The sequence below is a fragment of the Erythrolamprus reginae genome, chromosome 6, assembly GCF_031021105.1.
Source record: "Erythrolamprus reginae isolate rEryReg1 chromosome 6, rEryReg1.hap1, whole genome shotgun sequence".
Classification (NCBI taxonomy): Eukaryota; Metazoa; Chordata; class Lepidosauria; order Squamata; family Dipsadidae; genus Erythrolamprus; species Erythrolamprus reginae.
The window spans coordinates 22871482-22892002 of record NC_091955.1 but is presented as its reverse complement, the minus strand read 5'-3'; the positions used below and the strand labels follow the sequence as shown (position 1 = coordinate 22892002).

The 20521-nt window shown below is 39.2% G+C and overlaps 1 protein-coding gene across 1 annotated transcript in view; it reads right to left on the bottom strand.

Moving 5' to 3' along the window:
- PANX2 (pannexin 2) overlaps positions 1-19577 on the bottom strand; it is a 35253-nt gene extending 15676 nt beyond the window's left edge. Inside the window, exon 1 of the mRNA XM_070754728.1 lies at positions 19267-19577. Coding sequence (XP_070610829.1) covers positions 19267-19492 — 226 coding nt within the window. The 5' untranslated portion in view covers positions 19493-19577. The remainder of the gene's footprint in view (positions 1-19266) is intronic.
- Positions 19578-20521: the final 944 nt, after the last annotated feature.

Below are 20521 nucleotides of genomic sequence, written 5' to 3'. Positions count from 1 at the left end.
TGACGTCACAAACTCGGCCGGCCAGGAAGGACGTCTTTGTGACGTCAAAGCTCTGCCCATGGAATTCCCTATTTGGATTCCCCACCTCCTTTCCAGCCTCTCGACCAGCCCAACAGCTCCGTGGCTCTTTTAAAAAGCTAACAGCTGGGCGGCGGGGCTTCTCAGCGTCCTCCTGAACCCGAACGCCGACTCCGAACTTTTGCCGAACTTCTGGGTTCACACATTAATTCATTTTACATCAGAAAAACTGGTAATTTCTATTCAGAATTCAATAACCTAAAAGAGAAGCAGATCGAATAACGTTTTGGAAATGTGTTTATTATAATATCTGGGATAACCCCGGACAGGTGGGAATTAGTCATTCTTCTTTGGCTGTAGCCAAGGGGAGGGGAAGATTGAGATCTGTAGAGCACAAAGACAGATAATTCTCACATCATAAAAAGTAGGCCCTGCAAAATCCAACAGAATTAAGACACAACAAGCAGTCAAACCTACTGCCTCCTTGGAACCTCCCCTCCATATCCAATACCACTTTTGCAGCTCAGAGAGACCTCCAGATTGTATAAGGCTGAATATTTCAGACATTTTTTTTAAAGCTTGGGAGATTTGAAGGCTTTTGAAATAAATTCTCCAAGACTAGCAAGACCCTAAGACGCCTGTAGTAGCTGTGAAATCCAAATCTCGCCAAATTTGGCTGCTTTTTTCCTTTTCTTCTTTAGGGGGTTTAAGAAACACTCTACCTCACAAATTTCAACTTCACAAGAACAACAAAAACAAACCTTTGAGTTTCAAAACATTGGTCCTATCCACTCTGGTGGCTTCATAACATCGTTGGCCATAATCCCTTTTGACATCAAGGGAAGGAGAAGGAATAAGGTCCTTCAGGCCAAAGAAAGTCTCACTCAGGTCTTCCTTGGGAAGAGGAATCCACTACAAAGTTAATGCTATGAAACTTGTGTATTTATAAAAACACTTTATACCAGAGGCTCCAGTATCATAGAATTTAGTGCCTGCTGTGCAATCCTTTATGTTCAATACATAAACTCAAATTAAAGCACTACTGAGAAATAGCTGCCCAGCCTCTGCTTGAGCATGAAAAGATTTCATCACCTCTTCTACTGCTGAGCAGATTCCTCAGTTTAACTCTGATCCCGCTATATAGAGTGCTGGTGAGACCACATTTGGAATACTGTGTTAAGTTCTGGAGACCTCACCTACAAAGATGTTGATCAAATTGAACGGGTCCAAAGACGGGCTACAATAATGGTGGAAGGTCTTAAGCATAAAACGTATCAGGAAAGACTTAATGAACTCAATCTGTATAGTCTGGAGGACAGAAGGAAAAGGGGGGACATGATCGAAACATTTAAATATGTTAAAGGGTTAAATAAGGTCCAGGAGGGAAGTGTTTTTAAAAGGAAAGTGAACACAAGAACAAGGGGACACAATCTGAAGTTAGTTGGGGGAAAGATCAAAAGCAACATGAGAAAATATTATTTTACTGAAAGAGTAGTAGATCCTTGGAACAAACTTCCAGCAGACGTTGTAGATAAATCCACAGTAACTGAATTTAAACATGCCTGGGATAAACATATATCCATCCTAAGATAAAATAAAGAAAATAGTATAAGGGCAGACTAGATGGACCATGAGGTCTTTTTCTGCTGTCAGACTTCTATGTTTCTATGTTTCTAACTGCTTTTATACAGTGAGATTAGTGTTTGATCTCACACAGAGACCTATTCTGTGATTAAGAGACAGGGCAGAATCCTGACACACACACCCCTGCATTATCTCTTCCCAACTTAATCAGATTGGAAATAAGATCAAGATGAGAATGTATGAGGAACATGGCTTTTAGAATTATTTCTAACCCTATTACTTGCAACAGCACTAGTGGCTTCTCTGTTTTTTTTCTGTGTAATGAATATATTTCTTCAAATATTCCTAAAAGGACACAATTTATAGGGGTTTTTTTTTGTAGTTATGGCATATTGTTGAATTTAGATTTCATTTGTGATCAAATAAAATTCCAAAACTTTCTTCTCACATACTATCATCATGTCAGGAATATTGCACATTTGATTTATCTTCCCTAACATATACATTTTTCATAGCTGTCTATCAGTCCATCAAAATAATCCTCTATCTTGTTTTTTAAGAAACTTTCACTAAATTTGTATTCCTCTTTTTATTAGCTTCATTCAATTATATTTATGATTGGTGTGAGAAATAATTGTAAGTTACTGTAACCTGCTTTTTTGAAGTACAGTGGTACCTCATCTTATGAACACCTCTTCTAACGAACTTTTTGAGATACGAACCCGGTGTTTTAAGATTTTTTTTGCTTCTTCTTCCGACCTATTTTCACCTTACGAACCCAAGCCGCTACTGCTGGGATGAAGGGGCTTCTTCCCCCCCTTTTTTTGAAGAAAGAAAAGGGAGGGGCAGCTTGGAGGGGGAAAGAGTTTGCATTTAAAAAAGTAGGAGAACAGCGTGCTTGCACAGGCACTGAAAGGGTGTCTTTTGAAGAAAGAAAAGGGAGGGGCGGCTTGGAGGAGGAAAGATTTTGTATTTAAAAATGTAGGAGAACAGCGTGCTTGCACAGGCACTTAAAGGGTGTCTTTTGAAGAAAGAAAAGGGAGGGGCGGCTTGGAGGGGGAAAGAGTTTGCATTTAAAAAAGTAGGAGAACAGCGTGCTTGCACAGGCACTGAAAGGGTGTCTTTTGAAGAAAGAAAAGGGAGGGGCGGCTTGGAGGAGGAAAGAGTTTGCATTTAAAAATGTAGGAGAACAGCGTGCTTGCACAGGCACTGAAAGGGTGTCTTTTGAAGAAAGAAAAGGGAGGGGCGCCCCCCCTTGCCTTTCTTCCTACCCACTCACCCTTTAACCTAGCCTTGCTTCTTCCACCCACCCCCTTTAGCTGCTCCTCCCTGCCCTCTGTTCGCCTCCCTTCTAAAGTTTGGGATTTTCCTGAAGGATTTGCATGCATTATTTGCTTTTACATTGATTCCTATGGGAAACATTGTTTCGTCTTACGAACTTTTCACCTTACGAACCTCCTCCTGGAACCAATTAAGTTCGTATCATGAGGTACCACTGTATACTGTATATTTGACTATCTTCAACTTTCCCTCACCTTTTGTTTTGCAGGGCAATCTATATTAGACAACACCAACAGTGCTGCTGGTATTTAATTTTTTAAATTTTTATTTTAACCCAGGAGCACCAAATTCATATTTAATTTTTTTACACATGTAGCTTTTTAAACATAAGACAATTCTTTCTTTGTGTTGGTTTTTGTTCCTTTAAAAATGATATCCTATTATTTTATTCCAACCATGAAGATTATCTGACCACATTATGCTTCTTAAATATTTGTCTTTTATCAATCAGCATTTAATCTTACTTTCAAGCATCCTCATATTCACATGATCAAAATTCAAGTGTTTGGCATCTGGTATATACTTAAAATGGTTGCAACAGCACAGGCTCACTATCTGGACTTTCCCAGAGGGCTTCCATTAGGTAAAATCAATGGCAAAAGTCAGATTCACTTAATGACCATGGGCAAAAAGTCATAACATTGAGCATGGCTCACTCAATGACTGAATCGCTTAGAGATGGAAATTCTGTTCCCAACTGTGGTTGTAAGTTAAGTACTACCAGTACTTAGGTATGTTCAAAAGCTAGGTAAGGCAGCAGAATTTTGGATTTAACCAGGAAAACTTCCTATAGTTATGTTCTTCCAGAATAAACTGCTTTAAAGATTTTTAAAATATTAGTTAATATTTGTCGTTCAGTTTCAGAGCTTAAACTTCAAGTAAAAGAAGCTGAAAGACCTATCTTTCAGGTATGGAAAAACATATGTGTGTTTCTTTGCATTTGTATTTGTGTTAAGAATGTGCACTAAACTGAAGTAGTTTTGCCATAGTTCTGTCAATGCTGTTATTGCCCAAAGAGACATGATTACAGAAAATTTAAATTATGTTGTGGAAAATGTTTTGAGAGCAAACTACCATGGATTGAATTCAAAATGTCTTGTTTTGAATGAGAGACAGTTGTTTTAGAATGAAATAATCTCTTTTGATCACTCTTGGAATTTTTCAAGTTCAATAATTCAAAACAGACGTTTCAAACCTCAAAATCGGGAGTACTAAACTGGAAACAATATGAACTTGAGGTTTTTTAAAATCAGTGCTTTAAATTTGAATGAGAATGTTTTGACCTTTTCTGATTTATTCCTTATGAAAAATAAACACAGGATTTAAGAACCATAAATATAATCTTCCTGAATTTTTCTTTCTGGGCCAAGTAGGTTGGCTATGGTTTCTATCCTTTTTTTGGAACAAACAAGCAAGCCAGCAGTTGCATAGACCCACAATCTAATTTTAGCACATCAAAGCTATCGCTTTCATTTGGTGTGGCATCAGCTCACTCTGATCATGTCACTATCCTTTCACTTCTTTCATCATTTCAGACTAAATTGATTCTGCACCATTAACAACAACCTTCCCCTTGTTCAAACAGCAAATCATCTCAACCAAGACTGAGAAGGAACATTGCATGGTATTTGAAGATATTTTACAAATAGGGATAGGTTACTACTACAGCTCACTTAAATGAATGTTGAAAAGGAACCAATAGCAGTATAGTACAGATGGCTGATAAACAATGAATCTGCAAAAATAAATCAACCAGTTGGCCCAAGGATAGGCAAAGTTGGCTCTTGTATGACATAGGGACTTCAACTCCCAGAATTCCTGAGCTAGCACGATTGACTAAGAAATTCTGGGAGTTGAAGTCCACAACTTATAGAAGAGCCAACTTTGCCTACCCCTCATTGGCCTGCCTATCTATCTGTCTGTCTGCCTGCCTGCCTGCCTACCTACCTACCTACCATCTATCTATCTATCTATCTATCTATCTATCTATCTATCTATCTATCTATCTATCTACCTACCTACCTACCTACCTATCATCTATCTATCTATCTATCTATCTATCTATCTATCTATCTATCTATCTACCTACCTACCTATCATCTATCTATCTATCTATCTATCTATCTATCTATCTATCTATCTATCTATCTACCTACCTACCTACCTACCTACCATCTATCTATCTATCTATCTATCTATCTATCTATCTATCTATCTATCTACCTACCTACCTACCTACCTACCTATCATCTATCTATCTATCTATCTATCTATCTATCTATCTATCTATCTATCTATCTACCTACCTATCATCTATCTATCTATCTATCTATCTACCTATCATCTATCTATCTATCTATCTATCTATCTATCTATCTATCTATCTATCTACCTACCTACCTACCTACCTACCTACCTATCTATGTTTTGAACAGTCACCGAACAAGGCAATTGTTAATCAAGGACTACTTATAAAAGAAAACCAATAAAGTTGACTGATCAGACATATCACTACTGGTTGCCGCACTATTTTGTTCATGAGAATTGAAAGAGGGCTGAATTAGGAAACTAAGAGATACAAAAACACAGCATTTGTGAGCTTTCTTTGATGCAGTTAGGCTATTTTAAATATAGGTAGTCCTTGACTTACAACCACAATGGTGCCCAACATTTCTGTTGTTAAATGAGGCATTTGTTAAATCAGTTTTGTTCCATTTTATGACTTTTATTGCCACAGTTGTTAAGAGAATCATTGCAGTTGTTAAGTTAATAACTTGGCTGGTAAGTGAATCTGGCTTATTGACTTTGCTTGTCAGAAGGTTGCAAAAGGCGATTGCATCACCTTGAGAAACATCAACTAGTTCAATATGAACTAGTTGTGAAGTGTCTGATTTTTGATCACATGATCAGGGGGATGCTGCAAGGGTCATAACTGTGAAAAATGGTCATAAGTCACTTTCTTCAGTGCTGTTGTAACTTTGAACAGTCATTAAATGAACGGTTGTATTTCGAGGACTATCTGAATATGCAATAGGAAAATATAAGGCAAAACATGCAGATTGATCCTGTAAGTACAGTACTGTATATTTAGTTTGTCCCGCTTGTAAAAAAAGACAAAACTAGAACACATTTGGGGAAAATGGTCTATATTAAAAAAGTGGCATGCTAATGCAATCTTTTCTGGATGTCAAACACAAGACTACAACTTAACATTATGTAAGTGGTTTTGTTTTAATATCTATCCTTCTGTTTCTTTGATTGCTGTAATTCCAAAATTACTTACCAGTAGCAGAAATAACAATCCTTTCACTTGGATGATGCAGCTGCTAGGAAATGAGACCTTGCTTTAAAGCATGATGAATAATTTACCGTAATGAGCCCAACAAGTACATTCAAAATTGGATAGAAATGGAAGTAAGAAGCTAAAGTGTGAGGTTGTAACAGTCTCATGCAACTATTTTCTTTTTTTCCAAGGAAAAATGATAAAAGTATGGCAAAGTGCTCGCTTGAGATTTCAACTGAGAACTTTAACAACTCCTGACAATAGGCAGTTGTGGTCTCTGTATGCCTTTTCTACCCCATGATTCTACACCAGTCCCCTTGATTTGGAGAGTATTTTTTAAAAAAAGTTATCAAAGTTGTTTCAGAACTCTAAACTTTTTGTTGATACTTTAATACGTCCTAATTCTTGAAAGGCTGACTTAGTTGGGTTTTCTCTGCTTCAAAGTAAAAAAAAAAAATATTTCTCTAAAGCATGTTGCCAACATATTCAAGTTCCAGATGTGCCAGAAAAGCATTTTCCCTAATTCCCAATTGAGTTTGTCCACAAGTGACTGAAATAACTATTAAGTCTAATGAAAGATAAAGGCGACTTGTAAGATGCACTCTAATCAAAAGTTGGAGGGCTTTAGGATGCTTAAATTGTTCTGGATTGTGCTTCTGTTTTGTGCCTTTTCCTTGTTTTTTTAAAAAACCTATGAACAAAAAAGGGCACATTATATCTGACACAACCCCTCCCCCAAAAAACCAACCAGTCTATCAGCTCTTACACAATTCTGCCTATAGCCCTTCTGCAAAATAATTCACCAATAAAACAGAATATTACAATTAGCTAATTGAGAAATTAAATGTCAGCTCCATGAGATATTGGGAATTTTCATTCAATCATTCCAGTATTTAAAGAATAATGGAATAAAACCCTAATTTTTCTACCAATCTTTAAACTATTCACTGATTTCAAGGATTTTGTCTTTAATTTGAATATTTTACTAGTTTTATTAGAAGGCTTTACAGGTTCTGATTCAATTGTTGTAAATTCTTTTGAGTGCTTATGAAAGAAGATAGGTTATAGATTCAATGATTGATTGAATCAATCAATCAACCTGCTGGTGGCCTGTTTGTTGTCTAATAAATCTTAGCATTATTTATTATTTTTATCATGGGTTTTTTTATCCTTTTTTATCCTGCCACCCAACTCTGATGACAACTTTGGCTGATCTCAAAAACACAAACAACTTGATCCTTGAAATGAAAAAAACAAAACCAATTACATGAAAACAATGTTAAACTATTTCCATAATGTTGCCAAGGCAGCAGCATCTATACATCCAGGTTTTCTCAACAAGCTGTTCTTAGTTAAAGGGTTTTTTTAAATTCATGGCAGTATTGTAAATAGGATGTAAGAAATTAACCTGTCCAATGGGTTTCTGTGGACTTTACTGTTAGACAGAAACAAAGAATATATTTTTCACCAACTCAAACACTGTATTCATTAGTTGCTCTTCCCCCATTAATACTTATTATCCAGAAGTTGAAATATCATGAGGGTTTAGTTAGCATTGATGTAAGTTGGGATTGTTTTCTTCTTGTTTATCTGACACTGACTTCAGCCCTAAATATGCCCACCTCAGAAGCCCATCAAGAATAATGCTATCCGTTCCCAATGATATTGCTAGATAATTTAAGCTCCTATAAGCACCATGTTCTTATAGAAAAGGTGTAAATAAGAACCTTTGTAGCTATGCACCTGTCCATCCAGAAGGCAATTTGTAAGCAAGATTGTCTTCTTAAGCTTGATGAAGGGAATAGAGTAGTAATGTCTCTAGCAGAAGTATTTCTGCTTAAGCTGTTTGAATAATGCAATCTTAAAAAGCTAGAAGCCCCACTTAATCAGTTAGGACGCATATTCTAAAATAAATTCATATAATATTGAACTTATTTTAATGGCTGTCTGGAGAAACGGTTCTGAATTTGTAACTCAATTTTTTTTCTTCAGCCAAATATTTTCTCTGCTATCTTTGCAAAGAATGGGCTTACAAAAACTTCATGGCTCCCAAGGTTCCTCTCAAACAGACAGAGCAAAAACTGGAGAGGTTTGCTTGGTAGGCGGTTGGGACAGATTTATCGGGCACATTGGTGATTTCAGTCACTGTAAGAGAGTTCAGGCATCCATTTCCATCCATAACAACACTGGAATCGCCAATTTCAAAACTGGACCCTGCCCTGGCATGTTTTGAATGTAGCTTTCAACATCTGTTGTTAAGCCTAGCGTGACCCTCAGGGCAACAGAAGCAGTATATTTCTGTCCTGTCATGATTCTTCACTGATTTGGCACTATAGAAACAAATGAATAAGCCACATCTGAGCCACTGAGTTCAAATTATAGTATTTTGTAGACAGTCAGTCAATCACCATCTGGGCCTCTATTTCAATGACCTTTGTGTGGCAGGCTGGCTGACACCTTTTTAAACAGCTTGCAGCCTAGATTTCACTTCAGTTGCCTGCATGCAAGTGATTAAAATGAGAAAGAAATAGAAGAGACAGAGAGAGAAAAAAGAAAGAAAGAGAAGAAGAAGAAGAAGAAGAAGAAGAAGAAGAAGAAGAAGAAAGAAAGAAAAAGAAAGAAAAAGAAAGAAAAAAGGAAGGAAGGAAGAAAGAAAGAAAGAAGGTGAAGGAGAGAGAGAAGGACCACTGGAATGCTATAAATGAACAGTTTCATTGTGCAGTTACTTCAGACTCACAACTTCAGTAAATTAATGACACCTATCCATCCAATCTAAGTTCAAATATCATGCAAATGTCTAGCCCTACAATAAAACTTTGGTAAAAACTGTGATTGTTTAGCCTATGATCTAAATTTGGACATCGTACAAAATTTAATCACATCCCCTGTCAAGAGGTTTATATAAAAATGTATCTATAGCTCACAGTAATGCAGATCGCGTAGTGTGATTACAACAGTTGTTCTTTAGCAATAAATATGGGATAACTACACTTTAGCTGCTAACATAAAAGTAAAATGCTTTTATAATTTCTATATCACTATAATTGTGTCGAAAACCAAGGCACGTGCAGGTTGAAAGGATTAGTTGGGGACACCACTGTTGCCCAGGGGAAGCTTCATAAGTGGTACCTATTTATCTACTTACATTTGCATGCTTTCAAACTGTCTGATGTGTTATAGGGCAATGATGGCAAACCTTTTACAGACTGGGTGCCCAAACTGCAACCCAAAACCCACTTGTTTATCACAAAGAGCCAACACGGCAATTTAATGAGGTTTTACTACATAAAATAATGATAAACAAGGCAGAGCTAAGCTAATTGTTCTAAGAAAAACATGATAATGGCACTTCATTTCTTTTTCTGCTTTTGAAATATTATGCTTAGCAATAATAAACAAGAAAAACTTTTGTAATATTTCTCTCTTTACCTCCCTCTTACTTTCCCCCTCTATCTTTCCCTCCCTCTATCTCTCTGTTTCTCTCTCTCTATTTCCCTCCCTCTCTTTCTAACCCCCCACCCCATTCCGCAAAGCCAGCGATCTCTTCTTAGAAGGATTTACTTAGGAAATTGGAGGACAAACTGAATTTTTTAGAGCAACTGCAAACTTGGGAGAAGGGAAGCAAGCTGAGTCTCTCTCTCTCACACACACACTCACGCACACACTCACACTCACACAGTCTCTCTCTCTTTCTCTCTCACACACATTCTCTCTCACACACATTCTTTGCAATTAGGTCTCATCAACTCACAGGTTATTTACCTCTGTATCTGTGTAATTTTTGAAAGAAGACAAGCAAATGACAACTGCCAGAAGGAATTGGGGGTGGAAAAAGCAAAAGGCTGAGGATTGGTTTTTTTTGAAATACTGTAGAAGGACCATTCACAAACAGGCCTCTGGCTATCTATCAGCTTAAGTGGGAGGCCCAAAACAAAACTGCATCCACTGATAAAACCCTGTTCTGTCCACCTCTTCTTTTAGTACATGTCTGGCAGCATTTTGTCTGTGTTGGGATGACAGCGTACATGCCACACAGAGGGCTGTGCGTGCCACGTCTGCCACGCATGTCAGGTTCGCCACCATAGGTATAGGGTCTTCTGCCTGACCAGGAGTTGGACTAGAAGACCTCCAAGGTCCCTTCCAGCTCTATCCTGATTGATTGATTGATTGATTGATTGATTGATTGCTAGGTGAGCAGGAGATGGGACAGATCGTTGGGAAATCATTCTTTTGGGATATTGGTTTTTATTCTTGGGTTTTGAACTGCCGAGTTGTAGATCTCTTAACAGTCTTCTGACTAAGCGCTGTTTTAGTTACTGTGCCCCCCCCTAATTTCCATAGATAATGTTCTTTTTCTATCCAAATTTTGTTAGATCAGATGTGAACTGATTACATTAACCTATAGAACCCCCTTAGAAATTCACCCAAATAAAAAAAAAAATTCAAGAACATAACATGGAAATGAATGTTTGTTTTTTGAAATAATAGTAACAGCAATTAGACCAGCAGGGAGGGGAGCATGATAACTCTCTTCCAATACTCGAGGATATGTCACAGAGAAAAGGGGATTAATTTATTATTCCAAGCATCAGGGACAGGACAAGAAATAGGGGGTGGAAAATTGTTAAAGAGAGATTGAATCTAGAAATAAGGAGAATTTTTCTGACAGAGAGGATAATTAATGAATGGAGTAGATTGCCTCCCAGAGTGGTGAGTGCTCCATCATTGGAAGTTTTCAAGAGTTTTCTGTACAACCATTTGACTGGGATTGTATAAAATCTCCTGAATTGAGCACAGGGTTGGACTAGAAGGCTTCTAAGGTCCCTTCCAGACCTGTGATTCCATGTTCTATCCACACCAACAGAAAGTAGCCCTACAACTTGCTTCTGACTATTACACAGCCCAGTAAAAATATCCCAATAAGGTAAGGTCACTAAACTAAAAGGCTTTCACTAGAAATCTAAACAACTCCATGGTTAAGTAGATTTCAAAAGCTCATATGATTTATTTTCTTTAGTTTTTATATTAATGGGTTTTTAATTGTTTTTAGTATTGGATAATTATTGTACACTGTCTTGTTATTGCTGTTAGCCGCCCCAAGTCTCCGGAGAGGAGTGGCATACAAATCAAATCAAATCAAATCAAATCAAATCATAAATCAAAAAATAAATCAAAAAATAAATCAAAAAATAAATCAAAAAATAAATAAATAAAATAAACAACAACAGAGCTGGAAGAGACCTTGAAGGTCTTCTACTCCAATCCCCTACTTAGGTAGGATACCCTACTACACCACTTCAGACAAATGGTTATCTAACATCTTCTTAAAAACTTCCAATGTTGGAGCATTCACAACTTATGGAAGCAAACTGTTCCACTGATTAATTGTTTTGTCAGGAAATTTCTCCTTAGTTCTAAATTACTTATCTTCTTGTTTAGTTTTCACCTATTGCTTCTTGTTCTATCCTCAGGTGCTTTGGAGAATAGGTTGACTCCCTCTTCTTTGTGGCAACCCGAGATATTGGAACACTGCCTCCCCTGGTCTTTTTTCATTAAACCAGACATACCCAGTTCCTGCACCTGTTCTTCATATGTTTTAGCCTCCACTACCCTGATCATCTTTGTTGCTCTTTTCTGTAGGCTTTCTAGAGTCTCAACATCCTTTTTGCATCGTGGCGACCAAAACTGAACGCACTAATAATTAATTAACACATTAATAATTTATGTAACATCTACTTAGAACATTCTTATAAAACTTTATTTTTTAAAATTCATAACACGTAGCATTTCAGGGTCATGTAAGATTTTTATATAACCAATTCAACATGAGAAAGTCAGGACAGAATTAGATACTTTTCATTTATTTAACAGACTTCACACATTATCCTTCTGCTGGATTTACGTCAATCTCCAAGGGAAATTGTATATGGAAGATACAGCTAAGGTAGAGATTGCTGTACAGTAGTGACTTCAAACAAAAAGCAAGAGTCATACCAGCATTCAACTTCTCATTTATATTATAACCTTTACAGTATATGTATTTTTCTTTAGGGTACTACAAGTAAACTTGTCTATCCCTCTTTGAAAAGAAACTATGCCAGATGCCTGGAGCAATAGATAATATAAAAGTCCTTATCTTCTGCTCAAGGTATAAAAACAGTACCTTCTACTGCTGTAGATCTACTACTGTATTACAAATGAAAAATTTGGAAAATAATTCATAGATGGCTCACAGAAATCACCAAAGAAAAAATAGAATATACACCAGAAGGTATGCTCCTAGGAATTTGGAAAAAACAATATTCTAAACAAACTCTCTTCCTTGGGATCCATATAAATACCGCAGCTAGAATATCGCTAGCCCAAATGTGGAAAAATGAAAAGATCCCATCAGAAAAACAAATTATTGACAAAATATATAAATGTGTAGAGATGGATGAAATTACAAATTCAATTAAGGGAACTAAAATCAAAGAATCAAAACAATCATGGTATAAATGGTATAAATGGATGCAAAAGAAAAACTAAAAATATTACAATACAAAGTAACAGTATACTGTACAGTATATAGAAAAAAATAGCAAATACCTTATGAATGTCAATAGAAACGAAGAGCAAACATTTTCCCTCTTTCCTTTTTATTTTAAAGATGTATTATACCAATGATATATATAATTGAATGTATACTATTAAATAAATGATATAGAGAAATGGAAGATATATACAAAAGGTAATAGAGATGGAATAAGATCTGTAAAACCTAAATGAAACATGTGAGAAATATTTTTGAAAACAATAAAGAAACTTTAAAAAAAAAAAAATGAAAAGGATCAGGATACCTGGGAAATTATTTATCTCTTGCCAAGTCAAAACTGAAAATACCCATCAATGCCTTTACGCAGTCTTCCCAAACCAGACATCTTCCAGAATTCCCAGTGTGAGAATGATCAGTACTCCCAGTCAAAGACCTTTCTTGCTGGGGATTGCTGAGCACTGCAGTTCTCACACTTCTGGAAAGGAGCCAGGTTGGGGAAAGATACCTATGGCCATGCGAGAAGACACTTCCTAGCAAGCCTTACAAATGTTCAACATCAGGGCAATTATAAATACTGCAGCCTCCATGAAAACAGTAACTAAATCACTGTGCTAAATCAGATCTTAAGTTTGTGGCAGCCTGTGTAGAGTTTCCATCACTCCAAATACACAACAGAAAACTCATTTTAGCTGTCTACCTTGCCAAAACGGCTCATACATATATAGTAAAAATAAAATTCCCTTCTTACCCTTATGGGTGTTCTTTGCACATAAAAGAAGATGAATGAAGAGCATTAGACTGACATTGTAACTGTTCTGTCTGGGTCACTCCGGAAGCCAAGACCAACCCAAAAAGAGAAGCCAGACACACCGGTAAAAGGCAAAGGCAATTTATAAAATTCAAGAAAAACACAGGTAACAGAAAATGTCCTTACAAACAGGAAAACGCTGTATCTTTAAATATATCCACGAAGGCAAAAGTCCATGCAGCAATACAGGATTCTTGCTGCCAAGACGAGGCTGTAGATAGCAGACCTACACCTCCCACGGGTCTTCCAAACTGCTGGGCCACAAGCCAGGAACAGAGACCTCGAGAACTAATCAGGTCACCGTAACTCCAACTGATAACACTCCATATGGCTTCAAGGGCTTGCCTGCCTTTAAACCCTGCTAAGGAGGACCACACCCAAGCCCAGCTGTTCCTAATTCAGTGCTGATAATACTTCTTTAATTGCTCCTTTCTTTGATCTGAACGTCTCTGTCGCAAGTCAATGATGGCTTGTGCTTCATCACCTAATGACTCCAAGCTACTGGCTGGGGAGAGCCCCCCCCCCGGCTCTCATGCTGTTCTCCTTCGTCCCATTCCTGACTTTCCTCTCCCCCATCTGACTGCTCAGCCCCCTCCTCTTCGCTGTCATCCTCCTCCGGGCATGGAGCCAGCAGAGACACAGCTGGTCCCTGAGCAGCCTCAGGCTGAACCACAACACTAACAGGCCAAATCCAAGACACCAATGAGTTGCAAATACAGCAAGAAATGAAATAAACAACAGACTCAATGACTACTCTGTCAGCACATAATGCATCATTTCTTTTAGCTCATGTAGAACACATGGGCAATCATGCATTTGCTTCCTTCAGAGGTCAGATACTGATACCATCTTCCTGTGAATTCTCAACTAGTCGTAGCACGCAAGGCATCTGGATGACTTGGGCCAATCCTTCAGCCCAACTCATCCCACAGGATTGCTGCTGTAGGGAAAATAGAAGAAGGAAGGAGTACAAGGGATATTTGTTCCTTGAGTTACCTATACAGTAGTAAAGGTGAGATTTAAAAAATCTAATAAATAAATAAAATAACCTTGGGTGCCTTTCCCCTTAAACTGCCATGGTGGTATTGTTTTGTAGGACTCTATAGGTTGAGGTTGTACAAAAGGGGGTTGAGGTCATCAAATTCCAAAGTTTTAATCATGTTTAATTTATGTTTTATGCAATGTGGGTGTGTATGTGCAGCCATTTTTTATTGGGTTTGGCCCCCTGTTCCCATGGACAATGGCTAATGTGATCCTTTGACAAAACTATTTTTGAAAGATTATTTAAAAATAGAGGTACACAAAAATATGGCTGTTCTAAGGAGCAGAATTCTTCTTCCTCTCTCTAATATGTCACTACCACATATAATGTGTAACACACTCATGACAGCATTTTTCTCTGCCATTTCCAAACTCTGGCCATGTATTCTATCATGGGACTTAACAAGTCTCATCAATCTCTCTCTTCCTCCCTCCCTTCCTCCCTCTCTCTGTGTCTTTCTGCCCGTCTCTCCTTATGAAGTTAACTTCCTCTCAGCTCCAGTCCTGAGTGCAACAGACATAAGCCATTCTTAACTGTACAGGTTGTCATTTAAATATTATTCTTCCTCTTATTCCAACACTGCCTAAAGGCAGCCTTAAGGTGAATAAAATATGTTCCGTTCCCCTATTATCTTGAAGAAAAGTCAGTAACTAGAAGTGGCTTGGAAGACAGCAATAAGAATAGGATAGGAATTGACAAGAGAGACAGTTCTATGCAGACACCTTACCAAGGAGAGGTGGAGGCCCATAACTTTTTCCTAAACACATCCTCTGCTTTGCCCTTCTATCCTCTACCTCCAGCATGGAGCATCAAAAAAGTTAAGATGGTAGCCACCATGTAATCAAATTCCACCCCTTTTTTTACAAGGACCATCTTGACTTTTTTAATGGCCACCATGTTGATTTTCAGGTGCTTCTGAGGCCGCTCTAACCCCAATTTTCTTGACTTGCCTTTTCAGTTGCAACTTTACCCTAACCATTATTATTTATTATTATTATTATTTATTAAATTTTTATGCTGCCCCTCTCCGAGGACTAGTCCTTACCATCAATCCAAATATACTGCTCAAAAATAAATAAATAAAGGGAACACTTAAACAACACAATATAACTCCAAGTAAATCAAACTTCTGTGAAATCAAACTGTCCACTTAGGAAGCAACACTGATTGACAATACATTTCACATCTATCAGCACAATTCAACTTTGTACAGAACAAAGTATTCAATGAGAATGTTTCATTCATTCAGATCTAGGATGCGTTGAGTGTTTCCTTTATTTTTTTTTGAGCAGTGTATAATGTTCACATGTGGCTTTTGCATGTCCAAAGCATTTAATATACCAAAGTAGCCATTCATCTTGATAAAACAAGTTTGTAAGTAGGGCACCCTTACTGTTCCTGAGGGGCTGTGTTGTGTCCCAGTGCGGAGTCCTCTTAGAAATGATGCACACACCACTTTTGGCAAACTATGCTACAGGGTGCATTCCAAAAGTAATGCAATTATATATATTTAAAGTAATTTATTGAACAGATTTGCACCAACACTTAAAATTCTGCAAAGTACTGTCCTTGGGCCTCTACACATTTCTTTCAGCGACTCGGCCATGACCGGTACACGCCCTAGAAGGCGTCTTCAGGGAGCTCTTGCAAGGTCTTCGTCAAGGCTGATTGAATCTCTTCTATGGACACAAAATGGGTTCCTTTCAGAGCTGGGAACAAAAAGAAGTCTGCTGGGGCGACGTCAGGACTATGGGGGGAGGAGAAGGGTTGGCACCTAGTGTTTGGCCAGGAACTCCCGGACTCGTAGTGTGTTGTGGCCAGGTGTGTTTTTCATCCATAGAAGAGATCCAATCAGCTGTGACAAAGACCTTGTGAGAGGCCCCCGAAGAGGCCTTCCAGTGCGCATACTGGTCATGGCAGAGTCGCTGGAAAAAAATTGTAGAGGCCCAAGGACAGTACTTTGAAGAATTTTAAATGTTGGTGCAAATCTGTTCAATAAATAACTTAAAAAAAATAATTGCATTACTTTTGGAACACACCCTGTATTTACTAATAATAAATAAACAAACAAACAAACAAGCTGCCCTTTAATTCTCTGGTACTGAGCCCTCCTCACTATTGGACTCAGGTGCCCGGTGCACCAGATGAACTGGCCTTGACCAAATCATCTCCTGGTCCTCTGGATCCATGACCGGTTGCGCGGAACGCAGGGAGCCACAACAGGCTGGGAGGCCGAAGTTTGTGACCGTATTGAATTCAAGACTGATGCAATTCAATCAAGGGAGGATCTTCTCATATACAACTTGGGATGGGTCTATAGCAGTGATGAAGAACCTTTTCAGCACCAGAAACCTGAAGACCAGCTGGCTACTGTGCATGCATGAGCCAGCCGGCTGTTCTTTGGGTTTCCAGCACGCGCATGCGCATTGGCCAGCTTGTCTTCGTGCGTGTCAGAACACCAGAAACCTGAAGACGAGCTGGACAGCATGCACATGCCTGTTTTTCAGGCCATTTTCAGGCCATTTTCTGGTGTTCTGGTGCCTGCAAAGACCACTTGGCTGGTATGCATGTACACGCCAGAAATCAGAAGAGCAGCTGGCAACAGTGTGCGTGCCCACAGAGAGGTGGCGCAGTGGGTAGAGTGCAGCACTGCAGGCCACTAAAGCTGACTGCTAGATCTGCAGATCAGCAGTTCAAATCTCATCACCAGCTCAAGGTTGACTCAGCCTTCCATCCTTCAGAGGTGGGTAAAATGAGGACCGGGATTGTGGGGGCAATAGGCTGGCTCTGTTAAAAAGTGCTATTGCTAACATGTTGTAAGCCGCCCTGAGTCTAATGAGAGGGGCGGCATAAAAAAATGAATAAATAAATAATGCCACCTCCTTCACATGTGTCATAGGATCACCATCGTGGGTCTATAGAATCTGCAGAATGTGCGGAGAAGGGCAGGATAGAAATCAAACCAACCAACCAACCAATCAAACAAACAAACAAATAAACAGATAAATATAATGTTGTATGAACCTATCTTTCCTCACTCACTGATTTACAGGGCATCCAGAAAATAGAACATCATTCACCTGTGTCCCTTCTGTCTTTTGCCACCTTTTCTTCCCTCTGACTGACATACAAGGGGGAAAGAGCATTAAGGAAGGAACTGGCCCCATCAACACACAACAGCTTTTCTTCTATAGGGCCAGGATTTGCCTGTCTGAAGGCACCCCTTTCTTTGGACTTGAGCCTTCTTTTCCCCCCAACACTCTTCAATCCCTTGGATATACAGTTGGTGCTCGACTTACAACCACTCAATAATGACCCTTCAAAGTTTCAAAGGCAAATGAAAAAAGTGACTTATGGTCATTTACCACACACTTATGACCAATGCAGCATTCCCATGTCATCTGATCAAAATTCAGATGCCTGATAATTCTTTCATCTTTATCACAGGGTTATCACGGGGTTGCAGTATCCCAGGGTCATGTGACTACCTTTTGTGACCTGACAAGCAAAACCAATGGGAAAGCCAGATTCGTTTAACAACCGGATTACTAACAACTGCAGCCATTCATTTAACAAACGCAGCGAGAAAGGTCGTAATATGGGGAATAGTTAAAAATGAATTGCGGGTAGGATGGGACATAATAGAAGGAGGTATTAAAGAAACTCAAGGAATGAAGACAGAAGAACAAGAAGTATTAAGGACTATGATAAAAGCTGCTCATGCAACAACAACAACAACAACAACAACAATAATAATAATAATAATAATAATAATTTATTAGATTTGTATGCCGTCCCTCTCCGAAGACTATAGTATATGGATGGAAGGATAGAAGTAAATGGACTCTAAAACGATGGAATGATTATATATTTGAACAAGTACAAATGGAAATAACTCATATTTTCTCACTGAACTGTTCATGGGATGAAAAAGATGAAAGGGTAAGAAAAAAATGGAAACTTTATTTTGCATGGGTGGAAAGGCCGATGAAGACATAAAGAAGAAATTGTCTAGAACTCTGACCTGGCTGGGATTATGAATAAGAAAGAATTGAGGGAAGGGAGGGGGAGAGTTAAGGGTGAAAAGTAAGAAAATTAAAATTAAAATATTTTTAAAAATATGGGGCAAAAACTCACTTAAAACTGTCTGCCTTAGCAACAGGTTTGAACTCAGTAGTGGTTGTAAGTCGAGGACTACCTGTATTATTTGTTATGCAGCAGAGGTCCTCAACCCTGTACCTGTTCATGGCCTATTGGGAACCAGACTTTGGAAGCAGCGTGCAAAGTTCCATTTGCTCATGCACAGGATCTAGTCCACGCATGCAAAACCCTCCCTTTCCCCCTGCCAGTCCATAGAACCAGAAAGGTTGCGGACTGCTGCTCTACAAGGCTTGACCCCTTGTTACTGAAAAGCCAACCGGACCTTGTTTTATTTGCAGTGCTCTTGCTGCAGTGCCAGCTCACCACTGGCACTGGATGGGAAGGGTTATGTATGTGCACCAGGCTCTTTCTGGGTCTCCTTCTGCTTTAAATAGCTGTCTGCCAGGCAGAATTTCAACAGGTGAAGATGATTCCCGTCCTTAGATCCCAACGCCTGTTGGATTTCTCCTCCCCACCCCGCTTTGAAACCAGCTCCTTCCCCAGGCTGCCCTTACCGGCAAAGTTCTTGGTGAAGACCAGCGTGACCAGGACAATCGGGATGAGGACGGTGCCGATGGTGACCACACGGTCGAAGGGCAGCTCGAGCTTTAGCTGCACGAGGAACGTGGCCAACGAGCCCGCCTTGTCGTCCTGCTGCCCGGGCAGGATCAACTCCTTCAGTTTCTCCCCAGCCAGCAGGGCCGTTGCCATGTCCGGGTGGTTTTCGATGATGTGTTGCATAAGCGGCGGAGGCGGGGAGTCGGAGGACACTCACCGGGCTCCAGTAGCCGGAGCAACGGCGTCGGCGGCGTCGCCTCGCCGGAGAAGATCCGGAGCCCGCGATGGGCTCAGCCTGCGGGGAGGAGACCAATGAATGCAGCCGGGCAGGGAAGGCGCGGGCCGAGGAGGCACCGCAATCATTGCGAGACAGCAGCGCGGTCTCCTACCGAGACTGCGGTACCAAGGCTGCCTGCCCGCCCGCGCGCGAGAGCGAGGGAGCGCGGGAAGGCTACTACACACACACCGCCTTCCTTTCCCCCTCTTCCCCTTTGGTAACCCTGACCGGAGGCGACTGGCTGCAAACATTTAAAGACCCTCCTCTGCCGCCAGGCCATTGAAATCTAAACACCTTGCCCCACCCAGTGAATGAATGTGTGCTGTATGATGTATGAATGTGTAACTAGCTTTTAAATTAGGGGGATTTTAATATGTAATGTTAGATTTCTACATGCTGTGAGCCGCCCTGAGTCCCAGGAGAAGGGCGGCATAGAAATTGGATGGAGGGATGGATAGATAAATAGATAGAAAGATAGATAGAAGGATGGATGGGTACATAAAAAGATAGAAAGATAGATATAGATACAGTAGAAAGAAAGATAGATAGATAGATAGATAGATAGATTATCTATCTATCTATCTATCTATCTATCTATCTATCTATCTATCTATCTATCTATCTATCTATCTATCTATCTATCTATCTATCTATTTATCTATCTAACAGACCCAAGGATGGATGGATAGATAGATAGAAAGATATAGATAGAAAGATAGATAGATAGATAGATAGATAGATAGATACATAGATGGGTGGATGGATGGATGGATGGATGGATGGATAGATAGATAGATAGATAGAAAGATAGAAAGATAGAAAGATATAGATAGATAGATAGATAGATAGATAGATAGATAGATAGATAGATAGATAGATAGATAGATAGATAGGATGGATAGATAGATAGATAGATAGATAGATAGATAGATAGA